The sequence below is a fragment of the Lissotriton vulgaris genome, chromosome 2_1, assembly GCF_964263255.1.
Source record: "Lissotriton vulgaris chromosome 2_1, aLisVul1.2, whole genome shotgun sequence".
Classification (NCBI taxonomy): domain Eukaryota; kingdom Metazoa; phylum Chordata; class Amphibia; order Caudata; family Salamandridae; genus Lissotriton; species Lissotriton vulgaris.
In genome coordinates this window covers 1,986,299,706-1,986,322,462 of record NC_141687.1, presented here as the reverse complement: position 1 = coordinate 1,986,322,462, position 22,757 = coordinate 1,986,299,706, and the positions used below count along the sequence as shown (strand labels likewise).

Here is a 22,757-nt window from a genome sequence, read left to right as displayed (position 1 = left end):
ATATGCTTTGTGCCAGATGGGACAGCTGTGGAGAGTGGGTTCCTCCCTGTTTCTGGATATAGTACATTGCGGTCATGTTGTCCGTCCGGATCAACACCGTCTTGTTGTACAAGTATTTTTGAAATGCTTTTAGGGCTAGAAATATGGCTAGCAATTCTAATTGGTTGAAATGCAGCTTTTTCTGTTTGGTTGTCCAGAGCCCTTGTACTGTGTATTGAAGGAGATGGGCTCCCCAGCCTGTCAGTGATGCGTCCGCTGTTAGTACTAGTTGTGGAACCGGCTCTTGCAACAGTCGCCCCTTGGAAAGGTTTTGTGGGTTCCACCACTGCAGAGAGTTGTGAGCGCGACTGTCTACCAACACTAGGTCTTTTCCTGGTTCCATTGCCGTGCTAGGCATTCTTGAAATGGGCACATTTGAAGTCTGGCATGGGAGACAATGAATATGCAGGAAGCCATCATGCCTATGAGCTGCATAAAGACTCGAGCTGGCAGAGAGTGTTGTGGCAGGAATTTGCGAATGAGTATCTGCATACTGGCTATCCTTGCTGAGTTTGGATATGCCTTCGCCACTGAGGTGTTTATAGTGGCTCGCAGGTATTGTTGTACGTGAGATGGTTGCAGATGCGATTTTGTGTAGTTGATTGAAAAGCCTAGGCTGTGTAGCAACTGAATTGTTTGGGACGTGTGCGCTGCACACTCTTGGTACGATTTCGCTTGTATTAGCCAATCGTCCAGGTACGGGTACACATGGACGTGTTGCCTCCTGAGATGTGCTTGCACTGTCGCTAAGCATTTTGTAAACACTCTTGGAGCCGTGGTAACCCCGAAGGGCAAAACCTTGAATTGGTAGTGTTGACCTTCTATTGTGAACCTGAGGTATTTTCTGTGGGCTGGATGGATGGGTATGTGAAAATATGCATCTTTGAGGTCCAGTGTTGCTAGGAAATCTCCTTGCTGTAGGAACGGGAGCACTTGTTGTAGTGTGATCATATGGAAGTGCTCCGATAGTATATATTGATTTAGGGGTCTGAGGTCCAATATTGGTCTGAGGGAACCGTCCTTCTTTGGAATAAGGAAGTATAGGGAGTATACTCCTGTCCCTTGTTGGTGGAAAGGGACTTGCTCTATGGCCTCCTTTTCCAGCATGCATTTCACCTCTTGTTGTAGCAGGGTGATGTGTTCCGTGGACATAGGATGATGTCTGGGTGGTATGTTTGGTGGTGTAGAAGTCAGTTCTAGGCAATAACCAGACTGGATCATTTCTCTCACCCACATGTCCGTGGTAATTGCGTGCCAGACAGGTAGGAACTGTTGTAGTTGCCTCCGACCGGTGTTAAGTGGTCTGGAGGTAATGTAAATGTAAATGTACAGGAATTTATATGGTGCAAATCACCACTCGTTTCTAAGCGCTTGCTTAGGGAACCCGTTCTGGTATTCCCCTGTGAGATAACTCCGGCAGGGTATCCGCAAGGTGAAAGCCAGGCATCCCGCCCCAGGGGCCGTTGTGGAGATTAAGCAAGCTATTGCCCAGAGTCGCAGAGTGTGAACCCATGAATGGAGTAGGCACCGGAGCGAGAATTGTAGAGTCCATGGACATTTTTTTTTAGGACTCAAGACCCGCCGAGCCGGGAATTGAACCCTGGTCCCGGGCTGACCTCTGCTTCCAGGTCTGCCTGCTCTAACCAGTGAGCCACACTTCTCCACAGGTAGCGTAATGAAGTCACTGTTTTGTGGCAGTGGAGGCTCTGGTGTTATTGCCTCCACGTCCTCTTCCCTTATTATTGTTACCTCTGTAAACTCCTCTGGTTGTGTTCTTGTTGAAGGAACCTTGTGTGTTACTTTTGTATGAGGCAGATGTTTGCGAGGTATTTCCTCGTGTATTTGCTCTGTATGAGGAGCGTCGAAAGGAGCCCCTATGTTGCAGAAATTGCAATGTACCCATTGATTTTGCGGTTTCTGTGTCTTTTTTCATTTTTTCCAAAATGGTGTCGACAGCAGGGCCAAATAGAAAGTCCTGATTGACAGGTTGGTTAAGAATGGTGGACTGCACCTCATTCTTAAAACTGGAAATACGCAGCCATGCATGTCTGCGTAGTAAGACGCTAGTGTTAATTGACCTAGCTGCGGTGTCTGCTGCGTCAAGCGCACATTTGATGGAGGCGTTTGATATGAATTTTCCCTCCTGTATAAGATCATCAGCTTGTGTTTTAAAAGGCTCAGGTAGGTGTTGCATTAGGCTTTCTAGCTGATCATAGTGCGCCCTATCGTAACGAGCCAGTAGGGCTTGTGTATTAGCAATCCTCCATGAGTTGGAGGCTTGTGCTGCTACCCTTTTGCCTGATGCCTCTAGTATTTGTGACTCTTTGTCAGGGGGAGGTGCTTCCCCTGCTGTCTAGGAGTTGGCTCTTTTACGTGCGTTAGCCACCACCAACGAGTCTAGTGGCAACTGCACTTTGATGTAAGTAGGGTCTGTACGAGCTGCCCTATACTTTTTTCTATTCTGGGATTGATTACCCATGCCCTGGCTGTTTCCTTAAATATGTCAGGTGCGTGTTTTAGAACTCCCTTTAACATGGGAAGTGTTCTGACACTTTTTTCTACAGTAGGGAATGTGTCAAATAAGAAGTCTTCTTCCACAGGGTAATTATGCATGTCCACATTGTGGAATTGTGCTGCCCTGTCTATGAGTTGATTGAAGACTACGGTGTCATCAGTAGGTGACGGCTCAGTATGATAAGTGGGTACATCAGGGATGGGATGGGTGTTGTAAGGGTCTGTTGACTCATCCCAAGGTTCCTCTTGTGGTTCAGGATCCTGTGGGAAATCATATAGAGGCTGTGGTTCATCCCCTGTGTTCCCCTTATTGTCCCCTTGGTGAGAAGGAGAGTAAGGAGCAAAAAGTGTAGAAGGCATGATAGGTTGAAAAGGGATGAACGGTCCAAAGGGTCCAAAGGGAGAAGTCTCAAAGTCCTTTTTCTAAAATGGAATAGGGGAATGAGTTTCAAAGTCCAAAGGCCTCTTTTTCCTATGCAGGATGGTAACTTTACCAGTCTCTGGATTAATATATATCTTTGCCTGGTCGTCTGATGGATCTGGGTGGAATAGTTCTTCCTCTACAGTCCTGGGTTGAGTGTTAGACTTTTTTGGGTCGGTAACACCTGGTTTTTCGACGACTTTTGGTGTTTTGTTGGACTTTTTCAGCTCGGGCCCTTTTTTCGGGTCGACGAGTGTCTTCGGGTCGACCGGAACTTTCGGTTCGACAAGTTTTTTGTGCTCCGTAGGCTTCTTTGGATGAGTGTGTTTTTCTAAGTCGATGTTCTTTTTTGGATCGACTGGTGTCTTTGGAGCAGTTATCTTTCGGTCGACAGGTTTTTCCGGCCTTGCAACGGGCTTCAGTACGGCCCCATGTGCCGGGTCGACGGATTTCGGAACAGTAGGCTTGTTCGGGTCGGTGACCTTCTTTGGTTCGGCGCCCTTGGTCTGTGTGCCTTTGTTCGGTTCGACTACTTTTTTGGGGTCGACAGTTTTTGGCTGAACGGCCTTTTTGGGGTCGACAGTCTTCTTTGGCTCGACGCTCTTTGGCTGTACGGCCTTTTTGGGATCGACACCCTTCGGGTCGACGACCTTCTTTGGCTCTGGTACCTTCTTCGGGACGATGGTACTGGGCCCTGGGGTCTCTGAAGGTTTCGATTTCGGAGCCGAGCAGGATGGCGGGGCTGGCGAAACTTTTTATGATCTTGGCTTAGGCCTTTTGGTGATGCCTCGACCGGAGCCTTTGGTAACGGGCTAATTGGTGTCGGGGGCATGGTAATCACGATTTGCCCTGGTGGGATTTCGTCATCGGAGTCAGAGTAGTCCTCGACGGTGTCGATTTCTAGGTCAGAGTCTGGAGCTTCCTGGAGATCCTGGTCATCAAAGATGTTGTCCGGTTCCGGTGCCTGTCGCTGCATTTCTTGCCTAGCGGCCCGTCGGTTTCGTATAGTTTTCTTGGATCGAAACTGGGCGCAGGCTGGGCAGGTTTCTTCCCTATGGTCTGGGGAAAGGCCCTTGTTACATACTGAGTGTTTATCAGTATGTGGGAACTTGGAGTGGCATTGTGGGCACCTTTAAAACTGGCTTCTTTCCATCGACGGTCGGCTCACATGGCGTCGAAAAGGCCCAACGGCCCGCGTCGACGACCGATTCGAGATGGAAGGTTGGATCGAGTAGAGAGGTACCGAACGAGAACAATACCGTCGAAGTCGAAGGCCTTTTGGCCTTTAGAAAAGTTTTGTTTTCGATTGCGAAGTTGGAGTATAGGAGTTAGCATCCGAACCCAATGGCGGAAAAAAACAATCTGAGGATGGAAAAGATGCCCATGCGCACTGTAGTCCAGGGGAGGAGTCACCTATCTCGTGATACTTCGAAGACTCTTCCAAGACAACAAAGTGCAATCATCCGGACCAAACACTAGGCGGCGATCTATGCACAGATATGAATTCAGCAGCCCACATGCCTCGAGCATATTGTTTTCAAATACTGTGATCAAGAAAGTCAAATTGTTAGCTACCATCGTCTTCAGAAACATTCATAGGGATTTGAACTAACCCAGCTGAAGCACCAAGATTGACATGATCGTGAGACCCCCTAACATGCCTTAATCTTCACTAATGGACTTGAACACTAAATACTTGAGCCTAGTAAAAAGACAACTTAGGAAACTGCAAATCATTGAAAATAAGAGGAGGAAGTTCTACATTGCTTCAAAACGCTCTGGCATGGCCACCTGAATCCCCTATCTGTGCTTTCCACAGACTGCTGTTTAAGAAAGCATGAAGTTAAAAATGCTCATCAGAATCTTAACAGCAACTGCTTGACTAGACCTGCTAAACATGGCTGTTATTTTCTATTCACTAAAAGACTATAAAGTTGTGATCTCAAACGAAAATGATTGTCATTCTCCACAGAAGCACCATACCATCAACCACATTTAAGAACTCACCCCAGGTCTTAAAAAACAAGAGACTTCCAAAGCCTCTCCTCCTAAAACCACTGCTGCACATACTGGTTTCTAACAGCAATGTATATGTGCCACTGGGAATGCAACTGTGTATGTAAATGTATTGTGAAGTCGTTACAGTGCAATGCAGGGTCCATAAGCTTTTACATGTCTTCAGGATAGAGTGAAAAACCTTAAAGAAGTTGGTGGGATATGCAATTATAGGACTGTAAGATTCTAATAATGAAGAATCAAGTCAGCCACAACAAAAAGCTTATCATTAGTTAAAAAAGAGAAGTATCCAGTGCACACTGGTACATGCGCTCTGGATCTCAAACATTCATGTCTTTGTAATTTCTAGAATTCATAAAATCCTTCACCTTGAAGGCCTCTTGGCATCCCTAAAACAACAAAAATAAAACTAGTATTCTTAAGTTACTAAACACATAGGGCATTACCTTCAGCAGGCAGTGACTGAGGATTGCTTTTGTCAGCATCATTTGATCCTTTCTCAAAATCATCTTCGGGTACACTAAGGGAAGAGTTCAAACAGACTGGTTATGAAACAAACAGATTCTATGGTATTTAACAGCAATGATCAGGGTAAAAGTCACCTCATTTCTAACAGACCACAATAGATTACAGGGTAACTAAGTGTTCATTTTGGTGCATTAAAGGGAAGCTCACAGAAAGTAGGCAGGAATTCCACCATTCGATATATCATACAGATCTCTGGCACTTTTGCCTCAGCTATCAGGGTGACGTATATTGGGCAGAAAGGAGATAGCCCGATGCAATTATGGCTGGGCTGGGGAAGAGTACAAAATACAACAGTGCGTCAGTCTCCACAGCCTGGCATTGACAGCACTGAGAAGGCACCTCCTTTTTAGTTGCACAGGAATGGTAGCACATGCAAAGACCACCTATGCTCCTTTGGTTTTCTGTTCTTGCAATTCATTATTTGACCCTCACTGACAGAATCAAAACACCTTTTCTGGCACTCTTGAAAAGGAAAATAGTCAGGCCTTCAACTTATTTTTTATTTTGTGAAATTTCCATTGAAAGTGGAAAAATAACTTCTCTCGATTCGGGTGAAAACATTTATTTTTGCAGCAGAGTTTGAAAAAATAAAGAATTTATCTACAGGAATTAAATAGGAGAAAACGACAATTGTAAGTTATCAAAATATTCTTACTTAAAGTACCATATCCTAGATCAGAAACAATATAGGCAATAATTTCCCAAGTGTAAGATAATGCTCTTCTACTTTTACTAATCTAAATGAACTGTACCTGTTTCTTTTTACGGGGCATGGTAGCCGGTCAATCACTTGGCTGAGCACCCCAAAAGTGTCTGATGGTGGAGAAGTTTCCATGAGGTCTGATGACAGGAAATGCAAAATATCAGTTAGCAGATATTTTTGGGAAACATGTACAAATCATAAATTGAGCTACATAAAATAACTGAGATTTTTTAACTTCCCTCATATTAAGTAATGTTAAAGTGTGTTATGTGGCACTACATGCAACCAATGAGCTGCTTCATGCCCATGAAAGTAGGTGCTTACAAGAGCCAGTGGCTATCTTAGATACTACCATGAAAAAAAGAGGAGGAAATACAGGTGGGGGGGTGTCTTTAGCGTCGGAAATGGTACATTTTTGTAAAGTGGCCAGAACTGCGGGAGAGTATGCAGCTGTGCTTCCAGGGAACATCAACAACATTTCCAACCGTTTGGTGTTAATAGGGATGTTACATTTCAGTAAGAGACCAAACTGGACAGTGTGGTGCTTATTTGAGTAGTGTGTCTAATATACTGACACACAACAGTCTACAGAAACAAGCATTTGTCTTCATTTTCATTCAAATATTTACTAACATTTAGCATAAGAGGTTATTCAACTCTACTACAAGAAGCTGAATAGACTAATCGGTGACTGTCTCAAGAATATTTGTTGCAGGAAGAATGGGAAAAATAAATCTAAAAAAGTAATTTGTGCTTATGAGTACTATCATAAACAAAATAAATCACAGTAATGATAAATTTTAATAGTCAATATTAGGTGACGTTTTATTAATGTAATTAGTACTTGGCTTTAGTATTTAACCCTTTCGATGCTGATGACTAGCTCAGCTCGTCATCACCAAAAGGTGTCGTGTGCTGATGACGAGCTGAGCTCGTCATGGTGCCACTAAAATGGCATTTTCCAGCACAGGGGGGGAAAACGCCCAGCAGCCATGTGGTTAATACGAAAAAATTCAAACAAATACAAAAATTAAAATGAAACCTACTAAGAAAATGCATTACACTTCTTCGGGTTATGATATCAATACATATTACATCTTTCTCTACTTCAAAGACCCAGCGTAACAAATCACTACCTGAAGGGACATCTCCCTTACCTGTTGGCTGACTGTCATCGAAGGGCTCATCAAAATCTTGATCATTTTGTCCACTTTCCGTGAAGTGGCGTTTGTGGTGTAAACCAGGCAAAAATTCCTGCACATTAAAAAAGAAAGCTAAATTAATCTTACTCAACTAACACACTGATGGAGCAAGGATTCGCACGAGAAGCGACTTGCTCGTATTCATGAACCTCGAATAACGTTAACTATGTAACAAACATGTTTGTTTTACTAATTTTGCACCTTTTACATTGACATCGGGTGTCCGAGTGAAGCTTGCTTATGTGTTTACTAAACCTTAATTCGCTTGCATCTAATATGGCTGCTGCTACGTGGAATTTTCTACTGCGCATGCGTCTGTCATACTCACGTGACATGACGTACTCACAGCTTTGGAGGGAAACTGTCGCTTCTGCGCACTAGTGCTAATATGGCTGCTCGGTGTTCTCACATGCGAGAAGCTTGCACTGCTGCTTTTGCTAAACTGTTCGTTCTGCCTAATCCTAATGCTATAGTTTATTATAAAGTAATGGGTATAGTATAGAAATGCATGGTATACAGTGTATTCATTTATTCTGTGTTCTAAAACTGTTTCTTTTCCATTTCATGTTACACTTTGAAAACTGGCCTGGCTTGTACCGCTGTACTCCATCTTTGTTGAAACTGAGGCTGTGCGAAATTCTCAAGTCTCGGGAACAGTGACCTTTGGACTATAGCCAAGGAGCTGACTGACTAGAAGATGCTCCTGGGAAAGCGCACCTATGAACTCAAGTTTATACAATTTTAAACAATGTATTGGTCAATAGAACATCCATTGTTGGGTGGAATAAAAACTTCATGAGAACCTGAAATTGATGGGCGGGAACGAAATTTGAATAAGAGACGGTAAAAGTCTAAAATGTAGGTGGTGTGATGACCTGTCCTCCTTTTCTGTCCAATCGACAATGGGGATCTTTACACTTGCAACATTGGGGGGTGGTACACTGCCTGAAAAACAGTATAACTAGGGTAAGCTTAGCTAGTTAATTTTGTCAGACTTGTACGAATAGCTGACCTAGCACTGACCCAACGCACTCAATAGGTGATTAAGAACAGAGGGCTGCGGAGCACTCTGTCAGAAGATTTGCTGACCCAATTGGGGTTCTGGGAAGCTGAAGTGCTGGCGAAGCACTTTGTCGGTGAAATCGAGAGCCCAATCAGGGTTCTGACTGTTAGCTGCAGAGAGGGAGCAGCGCAGGCATTGCAACTGAACTGCGGGTGCTGGTCTTAACCTTTGACGGTCCGGTCCTCATCCAAATCTGGGTTTTCCTGTTCTGATTCTGATCTGCACCGGCTGGCCTACTGGCACTGCAACCTTTGGGGTTCTTCTGTCCTTTCAACTGACCCAAGGCCAGGGTTGGTCTTCACACCATTCTAGGTAAATATAAATCTGTGTGGGTAATTGTAAGTATAATTGCGTCCTTTTCTTTACCCTCCCTAATTGCTAAAGCTTTATTTGCATATGTTCCTTTTTTCTTACCCTCCCTTGGATAAGTGATAAACTCGTGTTTTTGCTGTTAAATAGCATGTTCCACTTTCTTTCCCTTCTATAGTCGAATTTAAAACGTGTCATGATTGCATAAATGTTCCCTTTTCTTCACCCTCCCTTTAAAGTAATTAAACGTGGTTATTTGATTAATAGTGTGTTCCATTTCTTACCTTCCCTATAGTTATATGCAAAAAATGTGTTTTTGTCGTTGCATATTATGTTCCCTCTTTTTACCCACCCTTTGATAATTGCGTAAAGCTGTGTTATTTAGCATGTTCCTTCTTTTCCTACCCTTAGAAAATTGCGCAGAGTCTGTTTAATTAAATAGTATGTTCCATGTTCTTACCTTCCCGTTATTCTTCTGGCTAAATGATTGGCATAATATATCTTTTGCATAGTTATACACTATTTCTGATTTTGATTATTGATAGTCTCATTGCTTTCAATCTTTGGATCATGACTTTTGATGAAATTTAGATAAAGAGTTCAAAACTTCCAGAGTCTGTGGTTATTTTATGAGTGCAAATGCTATTTGTTTATTGATCTGCCTTTAAAACTAACTCCCTGATCCAATAGGTTATTGGTACCAGTGACAAGGATTGGTAACTCAATGGTATAGGACCTAGTAGGTAAAAATAGACTGATAGTCGAACGGAGGTTACCTGATTAAGTAAATGTGTGAATTGAATTATGGGCCCAGGTGAGTATGGTAAATTTCTAGTCGGGTGACCTGCCCGCTCTATCACTGTAGAATAAGGTCACAAAATGTGCAAAAATCATAGTATATTATGAAAACTGGACTGCTTTGCTATATGGTTATGTATCTTCTTAAACCTTCCGCTCACACATGAAAGCAACCACCTATCTCTTCATAGACCTCCGATCAGAACACTCAAAGCACTACACAAAGATAAGATGTAGCGATGTTACTCACACTCGTCATGTCAAAAGGCCAGTCTACTAGTTTGAGTCTCCATATTAAACACACATTTCTTCCACCTCTTTCTTATCAATTTGATGTGCCTGGACATTCGATTTTATCTTACCAGAGGTTGACTCGGCACCGGGACCTGCAGAGTTGAAATGTGTCCTGCTAGAAGTCCAAAGCGAGCACGATCATGGTCAATCTCACTGTCTACGCACTCTGGCTGTGAGTCTGCAACAATAAGGCACGGCGTCTCCTGCTGTGAAAAATCAGGGTCCAGCTGACTCCCATTTGGGTCCATCCGCTGCTCTGGAAAATGTAAAAAGGGCAATGATAAAAAGACAATTGAGGCTAATAACAGTAGACAAATGTTTTACTTTTTCAAATAATAACTGACATTCCTAACTTTTAATACATGGTACCAATGAGTTTCACAGGGTTCCACTAAACAAACTTTACTCTCTAACATGTATACCAAGGCTGTACTCGGCATCTTCAAACATGCACATCTAGGGCTACACTTATGATGGTAATACTAATGTTCTTCTTGCCATTGAAAAAGACAGAAATAGTCCTTAACAGATCACAAATTTACAGAAAATCAACTATTTAGAGGCCCATGGAAATTGACTCCTACTCTCTCCATCTTGTACTGTAAAAATGCTTGGAGTACTTAGGGCACTCAACTTTATGTTGGTCGTCTTCTTTTCATTGGCTTTTCCCACTGAATGCAGGCGACCATTACTCATTGTGCTTTGCCTAAAAAATCCAAAAATACCACCCCATGCAGGGCCTCCGCTCAAAGATGCACATCTGAATGAAAATCCCAGCATACTACAACTGCCAGACACAATAATTCTGACAAGATAGCCAATCTTCAGCACATCAGCCATACTCCGATAAGAAACCTTCACAAAAACTATCCTTTCAATAAGAACTAGCATGTACATTAGTGCCACACCATACTATTTGATCGTATGTTCAATATGGACCAAGGGAATAGACAACCCCAGCTCTGTTTACAACAGGGCCATGGTAAAGTCCACAATAATGAACAAACTGAGCTGACGGTAAGCCTACGAACACCCATTAAAGCAGTGTCTACTGCTCACTGCATTTTGACTGGAACACATCTATGTTCTTGAAATATGTCACACAAATTTAAATTATCAGCAGTCACTTCACCATACAACTAGCTGCTCTATGTCCCCTTTCAACATATCCATTACTATGCAGCACCTTCACCACATTTAGGGACCTTATAACGCGGTGTGTGAGACAGAGAGAGAGAGAGACAGAGAGACAGAGAGACAGAGAGAGAGAGAGAGATATCTCTCTCTCTCTCTCTCTAGTGGCAGTTGCCACTGGGTAGCTATGGTTAGGGCGGTGTTTTCATAGGAAATGCTTTCTCAAAAAGTCCTCTCTCGACTACTTTCTTCATGGAATGTTTCGAGGTGTTCTGTCAAGTGGGGACTGAGAGGGGGGGGGGGGCAATTGCAGAACACAAAAGCTCCATTCATTTCCCATAGACTTTTTTAGAAAGCAATACCACTAAAATTGCTTAACAGAATTACCTCAAATTTGGTAGGTAGCTAGATCTTTGTCCAGGAAGTGTGCTTTTTTGTCATTTGGTGTAAATCCGTTCTACAGGTTTGAGAAATTAATTATAAAATATTTGTATATCTGAACTGTTAGGTTCGAGAGTCTTGCAGGAGTCCCTCGAATCCAATTAAAAGTGGAGTGGAGATGCAGTGGCTGAGGCCACCAATAGCAGCGCAGGCTCCTGTGATGAAGGAGAGAGCCCCGCGTCGTGCTGCATAAGACCGCCCCTGAGCCTGCCCGAGTCGGTGAGTGAGGGCGGGAGACATAGCCGGTACTCCTCTTCAGGGCAGCCCCACTTAACAGAGGGCTGCCCCAACGGTATTGGCATGCTGTTTAAAGGGCCCGTGCCCCGCTACTTACCTAGGCACCATAGTGGTGTCATTTTCCAGAGCGGCCCCGGATGGCAGCGGGCCGCTCAGACTTTCCGCATATTTGTTTCCAGAGCCTAGAGGGCTCCTATGTGTGCAGTATTTGCTCCAAGAGCCTAGGTGGCTCCAAGGCTTCCCATTATTCCTAGAGCCTAGATGGCTCTAAAGACTTCGCATTCATTACTTTCAGAGCCTAGGAAGCTACAACGTGGGTTCATTCTTTTAGGGGAACATGTGCTTTTGAACCCAGGAGTGGGACGCACTCCTGCGCAGCACTTAGTGCCAGCTGCAACGTTTAGGCCCCGTGACTGTCGCTGCATTGGCAGCACGCCCCGACTTTGTGGACAGAGGGCATTTTAGCCCCTTGGAAATGGCCAGTTGGCCCAGGGGACTATTAGGTTTGTAAGGCGCAAGGCCCTAATGTCATTATTATATAGGTGCTAGGAAATGTAATGTTTGTAGTATGATTTATGCACCTTGATTTATGCTTATAGATGTGCTTTTATGCTTACTAAGATTTACCTGTTTTATTTCTCTACTGTGGTCTAGGTTTGATTTATTCCCTACTGCAGGTTATGTTACTAAGTTTATTTCCTAATACAAGTTATATTAAGGAGTGTAATCCCCTTATCCTGACTTAGAAGTAAGGGTCCCTATTTGGACAAAGGTGAATACCATTGCCAACTAGAGACCCCCAGATCTAACATGTGGCAACAAGAGAGAAGAGCCATACTGCACAACAGGAGGATGGATGCTGAGACTGGCCCCAGAACGACTCCACCTCACTAAAAGAATCATTCGGTATGTGGAAAAGTGATGAGGTTGCTAGGTCCCTACACCACTGAATTCGGGAAGACTCTGGACACCAGAGAGACTGGTACTGATATAGGCCTGGTCTATGCTGCCAAAAAAACAGCAAAATAGAGTTTCCTCCTACTTTGCCATCACAGCCGCCAAATACTCACAGATGCCGACAACAGGGGAACACAACATGGCGAACTGCGCATCTTCCTCTGCACCCTTAGAACTTACTCTGTTAACATCTGGATAGCTGATGTGCAGCGTACTATAAACTTCTGTGAATCGGAAAAAAAAAATCGAATTACTAACTGTGTGCTTCATGTCCTGTGCTAGATTTTACCTTAGAGATGGGGCAAACTCATGGCCACAGAGAGAAAACAGTCTATCCCCCAAACCGATGCTGTTTGTTCCCATTTCGTTCTCTCTTTTTCTTTGTCTACTTCCTTTTCCACTATCCCCTCTCCCCTGAATCTTTCCCCTTGCCGGCTACACCACCTATTCCCCTGTCCTTGTGTGCCCTGTTACTAAGCACTCCTTCTCCCCTTGTTGGGGAGAGATCCAATATTTATACCAAGGGAGCCACTCACAGCTGAGGTATGGTATGGCACCCCTTCCCCAAGCACTCCCTCTCCCTTTTTTGGGGAAGGATCCAGTATGTAGGCCTTGGAGTCTCAGAGACCCCTTTGAGAGAGTCCACTGCGTATAGGGAGCCTCTCGCAACAGAGATGCAGAAATTATACCACTTCCCCTGGGACCACAGTTTACCGGACTTTGGACGCAGCTTTGACTCGTCTTCTGGTTTGTGTCCCGTCACCCTTGCCTACCCACTCCCCTCCTCTTTCCATGCTGTGTCTCTCACCCTCCCCTCCCCTTTCCCTCCTCCATTCTCTGTCTACTTCCCCTGTTCCCCCCTCCCCTGAATCTTCCCCCTTGCCTGCTTTTTCCCATACGTACATATGTCCTTCTTGTTTGTCTCGACCTTTCATGTAACTATGTTGCCATGCTCTAATAACCGTGTAACCTTTGTAACAATGTAACCTGCAATCTATGGTCTGATACTCATGTAAAGCGCTCTGATACCTCCGGGTCTAGCCAGCACTATATAAAACCTTTAAAATAAATAAATAAATAAATAAAACTAACACGCGCCCTGGTCTGTTCAATAATTTCATTGCACATGTTGCAGTGATATAAATTATGTCAACGAAGATTTGATGAGTGATGTAGTATGTGGGATAATTAGCAGTGAATAGCGAGGGCGTGAGTTAATAGTTACCTTGGGACACAAGTTATAGTTATGTGAGACAATTATAACTGGTGAATTTGAGTGGTTTTGTGCGTTTAAAATTGCATGTTTTGACTGACACTTCCCCTAACTAGAACTGTCCCTTTAACCTTTTTTTCCCTGAATTCCTAAAGTTTTTTATGCAAAGTAAGATATTGTTACGATACCTAACTATAACTGTCATGTTAACAGTTTTTTTCCCAATGAATTTCTATTGTAAAATATTTTAAAATATACATCTTTAAGTTTCTTTTTTAACATTTTTCAAACTATAAAATCCCCCACAAGGTGGCAATGCACTCCAGCTGAAGAGCACGGAGTTTCAGCAAAGAGTGCTTTAACAAATATAGAGTAAGCTATCATAGGGTAATGAATTGAATGGACCAGGAGACTTACAATGTTTTACTTATGTTGCTGGTGGGGTGGGGATGGGGTCTCCAGAACTCCCTACAGCCTACAACATTTAAAGAAATGATTGGTGGTGCCCCTGCCTCTTTTAAGGTAGCCACTACTTAAAAGATATATCATTTGAAAATGCCCTGTGGCATTATGGCAACCTCCTTGGTAGGAGCAGTGAATAATAAATGAGAATCTCTGGTCGCTCATTTACTATTCACTTTTTGCAGTAAACAATTTTTACTTGTAGGTGTTCCGGTACCATCCAGGACACACACTTGTTTTATTATTTCATAGGGTGCGTGGTCCTATTTAACTGGAACCGCCCACGAGACAGCCTTTTTTTTTAAAGTTATTTCTGGAGTGACATAGTTGGGCTTTAAAATATATAGTACGTTTTCCTGGTGTCATGGATTCAATGACTCAGGAGACTTACTGTATGTTTTTAATGTTGCTCGGGGTCAGTGCAGTCCATGCAGCCCTCCACAACATTACAAAAAAGTGCTTGATGTTGCCCCTGCCCATTCTATGGGAACCGTCAGGACCCCAAAATATATATATTTTTTTAAAGCCCTTGCATAGTTAATGGGTTGCTCTCCTGTTGGAGCAGTGAATGAGAAATGAGCAGCTACTCCACTCATTTTATTTTTTTAAGTTTTTTTTTTATAATGGGATGGAGGTATGCACTCTCCTCCCTAGCCACCACTGAGTTAGATAGATAGATCATTATATTTGTACATAGATGTCTGTTTTACACACACATCGCCAGACAAGGCCAGGAGAAATAATTGTCTTTGGTGGGAAGAGATGCCCCCTCCAAAAGAAAATGTGAGGGTTGAGGTAAATAAACATTTTATGGGGAAAATAGGAGCACCCCCTCCATCCACCAGGGAAAAATGAAAGACAAGTTTAAATAATTCACACTTGCTCAGATGATTTTTACATAAGCAAATATACGCTTGAATTTGCTCATGACCAAACAGATTCACACAGTTTTGCTAGGAGTAGGGCTAGAATTATGGAACTGCTGCAGATTTTCCACGATTACTTCTCTAAACTCTTATGGATAACTGAAAGTCTTAAATCTACATTCATAGACCATAGACCTGCGTATCAACTTTATTTTAAGAATGGGGCACCCAATTTTTGACAGCTGAGTTATGATGCACCACCATAAAGAAAAATAAACAGCATATAAACTCCACACAAAAATGTATATTTTTTGCCACGGCATTTTTTCATGGGTATTTGTTTTAACAAAATGTATCTAAGCAAAACCATGAAGAGAAATCCTGACTAGGAGAAGAGTTGTTTCCTGTGTAAAGTAATTACTAAATAGTAATTAAAAGTAATTTACCTTATCGGAACAATTATGCTTCACAATTAACTAGAACTAGTTTGTGTAGCATGGATGGTATATTGCATATGACGAATGGTGTCTTTTTAGACATAAATACAAAAGTGCCTAGTTGTAAGTAATTGTGATAGTGGGGCAATAATATGTGGCTAAGCTCAATGGATTCAAAATGCAAAACAATAGATTTTAATGATTTGGAGTATTCATTTGAACAGAATGGCTAATGTAATATACTGTTCAAGCCTTTTCCACTTCAAGATAGGTGAAGGCCATCTATCTGTCCAAATATACCATAAATAGGAGCTGGTGCACTTTAAGTAGCAATAGTGTGGAGTATTTCATGCCTAAATTAGAATCTGCTGCTAATAATATTCTACTGCAGTCTAGGCTAAATTCCCAAATATACTCAGTAAAACCCACTTTATATTGACCAGTGTAATACAAGCATCAATTATAATTCAGCCATTAAACCAGAACCCTTATGGGCCATAGTATGATCTAACTTTACTGTAAAAAATAAAAAAAAATTAAAAAAAAATAGAAAAAAGAAGATCAAGACACTTCAAGAGATTATCCTTAAATACAGGTTTGGGTACTCGGGTCCTGAGGCACTGCGCTCGTTCAAAATTATTAAGTCACGTAAACCTATTATAAAACACCAATGCCAAGGGGAGCATTTCTCATAAAACACATTACTACATAATATAATTTATATGACCAACATTTTATCATAATTAATCTTCATACACTGTCTAAAAACACTCCTTAAAAAATATCAGTCTTCATAAATCTCATGAATAATCATTCCATGAATTCAAGCGTTGATCCATAACCAGCAGCCCAATTTCTGTGGAACAGTCCTTAAAGTCCATTTTGTTATTTATTCTTCTTCATGTCTTTTCTAGTACTCCACACAAGGACTACTCATTTCTAAAGTCTGTCAAAAATGTGGCCAAGGTCTTTATTGAAAGTGCAGTTTTAGGCCTTATTACTTTTAATTGATGGGACAATATAAATGCCTTTTCACCTCGTGTAATTCTTGATAACAGCCTATCAAAACCCAAGTTTTTTTTTACATTGCAATAAGAATCGCCCAAGGTGAAAAGGCATTTACCCTTGAAACCAGACCCCATAAAAGTGGAAGTTACGGCATGAAAGGGAGAAGTGAGAGTAGATGGTATTCTTATGTTGTGATGGTCATAAGTGAGCCCTGAGGAAGGAAAATCACACCGTGAAACGTGTAAACTCCTTGAAAAAGACTCTGGCTCCTATATCTCGGCTCTTGACTTTAGAGTTTGTACTTTCCTAATTTGAAAGAGGTTATGAGGTTGGATCGTGCACTACAACATTGTCTCTTGTTTTGAAATAAATCTAAAAATAATATCTATGGGGCTGAAATACCTGTGATTTAATCCAAGTATGTGCTCTACATAATAAAGAACAACAAAGTAGGTCCTGGTGGAAAATATTCATAGTACCCCTCGACACATGTTTGCTTAGTCCATAGAGATATATTTGGATTGGGCACATCCCACATTTCACCAGTCCTTTTGAGCCAATTATAGATTTGGTGTTCCTTTCCTGAATTTTCTATTAGTTGGTCTGTGAAAACTAATAAAACCAGTATTTGGGGGGACTAATCACTCATTTATTCTGTTTATAGGAAAATTATGCTTGCTCCAACCCTTAAGGAATTAAATATGGTTTATTGGAATTTGGTTGTTCACGTGAGCTAAGGCACTTTTACAACTGAAGATTCACTGTTGTGTTGCTTTTTATGTATTGGGACAAGGAGTGTAAATCAATTATTACTTCACGATTTCAATCTAGAACTCTGTTAGGTATCAGAATGACAAAGTAAAAGGTGATTTAAATTTCTTAACCTAAAGGAATTAGATAATTATTGATTTACTGTACAATCCTGAGTATCATTCGTCTGGAATCGGACCACTATGCTAAGGTCAGTTGCAGTGGTCCTCTAAAGCCCACACCATTTTGCACCCAAAGAGGTCTAAAATAGGTTACAGCTCAATGCTTTATTTACAACGGTGAACCGGGACCCAGAGCAGCTGTAACATATCCAAGGCCTCCTTGGCCCACGAAAAATTAGTATGGAGGGCTGGTGGTACAGGGAATAGGTGCCTTTGAGAGGTGTTTTCATTACAGAAGTGGCGGCAGACAAAGCGGTCACCGTCACTCTGTGGTACAAGGAAGCCACGGACAGGGCACATCTGGGATGGTGCTCTCTTTACATTTGCGAACTAGACTATGGGCTATTCCACGGACACCCCTGGCCTCTCTAATAAAAGAGGAGAAATAGCATTCAGCTCACCTAATGTTGAAGTGGTCAGCTGTATCAAGTCTAACTTTTAGGTAGGGCACAAGCTGCACCTGCCCCAGAGCAACATAAGCAATTGCGACCATGGCATAGGCGCAACGGCACTCAAAAGAAAGCCAGCACAACTGACAACTAAGCCACCATCCTGCTCACAATCTCAAACTGAGAATATTCTCACGACACTCACCTTGATAAAAGAGATGCTGCTCTGTTACAAAACAAAAAAGTGATGGCCTATAAAAAGTAAAGTTTTACCATTATCCTCACCACAAAAAAATCACTTTAACCCGCATTCCATTAGGGCTATTTTCTATATACAGTTAAATTCCCTTAAAAATGTAATTAAAACAGAAAGACTACCAGAATCATTAGGATGGCCACAGTGGGAATGGGAGGGAATAATTGTCAAATAGTAAAACAAGTCCTCTTTTGTTGCTACACTAGGAAAATGATTTAACAAACTCATACAATTTTCAAATGCACCCACTTTCTGCAGTAATGCTGGTGCAGATTTATTAAATATTGATTACATAGTTATTCACCGTTTTCAATATAGCTCTTTCATTAAATTTTATAAACACAACACCTAACATAGACCTGGAATTTTCAGCTTTCAAAATTATGTGTATATAATAAAACAAAGACATATCTAAACACAAACATTTTACACACCTTTGTGTAGTCTATTTGTTGGGTATTGTTTGTCGTTCAATTCTTCTAAAATGTTCATAAATTACAATGTCTAACTATAAACCATTTCATAATTTAGGTCTTCATCAACCAGTATCAGTCCTTCATGAAAACAATTATTTTGTAGACAAAAAATGACCATTGCCCCTTCCTCAGTGCTGGGGAACAATGGAAAATTACAACCTGTTTAACATCTTCAACCAGCTTCCAAACTCTACACATTCTGTTTATGGCAATTTTCAACTAATTGAGGGCTCAGCAGTTTCTCAGTAAAAATTAAGCATCAAGTTGGAAAACTATTTGCAGGATACAAGGAAAAGAAGCAGCATCATTCCCAGATTAGCTGACAACGCTTCCATGAGACCGCCAGCCTTAGCCGACCAAGATTGAAAAAGTTTGAGCATTAAATTGAAAACCCAAAAGCCTGAATACTTGGGCTCCAGAAGCCTAACTCAAAGCAATCTCAAAAGTTTAAAGGTTAGATTTGCAGGATTATTAGCGATCTCTTTTTGAAATAAGAGATGAAATATTTTAATGAATGTAAAATAGAGTTTCATATTATTGAAAACAAACACCTTAGGTATGCACAGGTAAGACAGAGGTAAAAAACACAGGGACGTCAGTCGGGATGACGTACTGTTTCAAACTCCGTTCTCAAAACATGGTGGTGTTAAATGGATGATCTCCCAAATATATACAATTCTCAACACCATCGGTGCGGTGCATATTTACCCTGTGCGCTGACCATCATAAATTCCCATTGATCTTGACGATCTCAGCTCGTCATGAGTGTACGAGAGGTGTACCTCATGACGAGCTGAGCTCGTCATGAGCATCGAAGGGGTTAAAAGTGTTGCCTGGATAGGGAGAAAGATATTGCACAAAAAATGGGAGCTGTTCAGGAGAGCTATACATAGTAGTACAAGTGACAGAAACAGAGAAATGCATTGTAAAATACTGTTTGGTTGCTATTACACACCAGGCAGACTACATTGCACATATCCACGGGTCAGTAAGATATGTTGGAAAAAGTGTAGGGGACAAGTTTCTCACCATTACATATGTGGTGGCATTGCCCTAATGCCCTAAGCTAAAACAATTCTTGAAAGAAGTAGTATGTATTTTAAGTTTGATATTAGGATTCCCTTTGCCTATGAGCCCTGAAACTACAGTCTTGGAGATCAGACCAATAGGAATATGTCTGTCAAGGCAAGATTGGTACGACATGTTGCAATGTTCGGATGCAATCAATTCTATTGTATTCCACTGAATGAAAAAAGACACAGTCATTAGCACTTTCAGATCAAAGATTATGAGCAATGCTGGCCTTTTAGAGACTGAACAGTAATGCACATGGTGCACATTTACCATCTGGAAACACACGGGAGTCACTCTTGGGGGATTAGGAGTTTCAGTATTCAAATGATGTCAAATGAGATGTCATCAGTGATGTCATCAGTGATGTAATTTGAGATGTCATCAGTGATGTCATCAGTGATGTCACTGACCATGTCATGAATGATGTAATATGTGACATCATCAGCAGTGGATTGCGGGTGCGCGAAATATAGTTAGTACAACTAACTATATAGGAGCAATTTCAATGGTTTTTTAAATGCTAATTCCTAACTATATAAGGCCTGAAACCTATGTTTTTTTACGTGAATTTGCAAGGTTTTTAAAATGATAATTCCTAACTATATAAGGCCTGAAAGCTATGGTTTTTAAGTGAATTTGCAAGGTTTTTTAAATGCTAATTCCTAACTATATAAGTCCTGAAACCTATGGTTTTTAGGTGAATTTGCAAGGTTTTTTAAATGCTAATTCCTAACTATATCAGGCGTGAAACCTATATTTTTTTCAATAAATTTCAAAGGTTTTGTTAATGCTAATTCTATTAGCGGATAACGTTTATATATGTTATTATCCTTCTGAGACCACCTGACTAGCCATCTTGTTTCTCAGGAGAAGTGAGGAACAATAGAGCACAAAACAAGAGTGGAAAACGCAAAAAGGGGGCAGGGTTGAGACCCCCTGATCCCCTAGCCCTTCTCAGGGGGTCCCAGAAGGACCACCAAGTGCAATTTGTATTTATTTATTTCTCTTTTAAATCGCGGGGTAAGCGTACCCTACACGTACGGAGCGCGTACCCCGCAATTCTTTTTTTTTTTTTGCCCTTGGGGGTCCTTTCGGGACCCCCTGAGAAGGGCTAGAGGGTTGGGGGGTCTCTACCCTGCCCCCTTTTCGTGTTTTCCACTCTTGTTTTGGGCTCTCTTGTGCCTCAGTTCTCCTGTAAAACAAGATGGTGGCCAACATTTCCTGGTTTGGACAGTTTGGAATGTTGGCAGTCAACAGCCAGCCAATCAGAAACTCGCTCGCGCACGTAAGGGTACGCGCACGAATGCGTACGATACGCGTACGGTGCGCGTACGGTGAGCACATATAGATATATAATTTGATCAAATTCAATTTTCTCAACAACTACTGGAGGGATGTTCACCAAATATAGAAAAGGCACTACTGCATACCTGTCCCTACCATTTTGCCAAGTTTGGTGTAATTCCGTTCAGCCGTTCGAGCTGTAGCCGTGTCTAAAGGTCCCATAGAAAATGCCATTTGAAATATTTCAAATTCAATTTTCTCAAGAACTACTGGAGGGATGTTATCCAAACATAGCAAAGGCACATCTGCATACCAGGCCCTACCATTTTGCCAAGTTTGGTGTAATTCCATTCAGCCGTTCAGGCTGTAGCCGTGTCTAAAGGTCCCTATGGAAATAACACGGGGAAAACACGTTTTGGGACCCCCCTTTCGGCCCCCGCTTGACGAATCCCCCCGAAACTTTCGGGATGGAGCGGAGCGGAGCTGGCCAAAATTCTGGAAAATTACACACAGATTCCTCAATCGGCGCCAAAGTTATTCTCAATAGAATGTTGTGCGCTTATAGGTATATAAATTGCTCAAATTCATTTTCTCAACAACTACTGGAGGGATTTTCACCAAATATAGAAAAGGGACTACTGCATACCTGTCCCTACCATTTTGCCAAATCTGGTATAATTCCGTTCAGCCGTTCGAGCTGTAGCCTAGTCAGAATGTCCCTATGGAAATTAACATGGGGAAAACACGTTTTGGGACCCCCCTTTTTTCTCGGCCCCCGCTTGGCGAATCCCCCCAAAACTTTCAGGGAAGGAGCGGAGCGCAGCGAGGCAAATTTAAGAAAAATTACAGGCAGATCCCTCAATCAGCGCCAAAGTTATCCCCAATAGAATGTTCGGAATTTCCTATGGTAACTAGGTCCTAACTATATATACCTATATATATTACCTACTGGCGGTCGCCAGTAGAATGGAGATATAGATATATATATATATATATATATATATATTCACTGAAAAAACCATAGGTTTTAGGCCATATATAGTTAGGGATTAGCATTTACAAAACCTTAATTTACTCGCACAAAACCATAGAAATTCGCATATATAGTTAGATGCAATAACTATATATCGCGCACCCGCAATCCACTGCTGATGATGTCACATATTACATCATTCATGACATGGTCAGTGACATCACTGATGACATCACTGATGACATCATCCAGTGACTATGTTTCTGTAAAGTTAAAATATGTCTCACATATTGAAGAATGAGTGGATGTATAAGTGTTTGGATGAAGGATTTAGTAGGTGCATGACTGACTGTATGAGAGAATGATTAAATGTGTCTCACTGAGTGCATGGGTTAGTGACTAAACAGTCTTAATTTGGCATCATTATTTCTGTAGTTCTGTAAACTGCTGCATGTGTTGATCAGTAGCTATATGAGTAACTATATGGGAGGTGCGTAACTCTGTGCATAGATGTGTGAGCAGTTGATTCACTAGATGTATGGGTTCAAAGGTGCATGTGGAATCAGCTGTATGGGCGGTTGACTGTGTGCATGAGTGTATTGGTGAGTGAATGGATATCTCAGTGCTACATGTCAAAGTAAGTACATATGTAAAACACAGTACATGTGAGAGTTGACATATATAAATAACTGTGCATAAGAGCCAGTGAATTTGTGAGTGGCTGTATGGAT

The 22,757-nt window shown here is 41.7% G+C and overlaps 1 protein-coding gene across 6 annotated transcripts in view; it reads right to left on the bottom strand.

Annotated features, from left to right (window-relative positions):
* TP53BP1 (tumor protein p53 binding protein 1) overlaps window positions 1-22,757 on the bottom strand; it is a 1,075,988-nt gene that overhangs the window by 889,721 nt on the left and 163,510 nt on the right. For 3 of the 6 annotated variants that reach the window (XM_086958203.1, XM_086958208.1, XM_086958202.1), the window contains exons 2-5: window positions 9,956-10,143; window positions 7,379-7,475; window positions 6,271-6,358; window positions 5,437-5,510 (exon numbers count right to left, since the gene is read on the bottom strand). In XM_086958203.1, the coding sequence (XP_086814329.1) occupies window positions 5,437-5,510; window positions 6,271-6,358; window positions 7,379-7,475; window positions 9,956-10,135 (439 nt within the window). In that variant the 5' untranslated portion in view covers window positions 10,136-10,143. Of the gene's footprint in view, window positions 1-5,436; window positions 5,511-6,270; window positions 6,359-7,378; window positions 7,476-9,955; window positions 10,144-12,836; window positions 12,856-22,757 lie in introns of those variants that run through there. The other 3 variants (XM_086958207.1, XM_086958204.1, XM_086958206.1) reach the window with 2 other exon arrangements.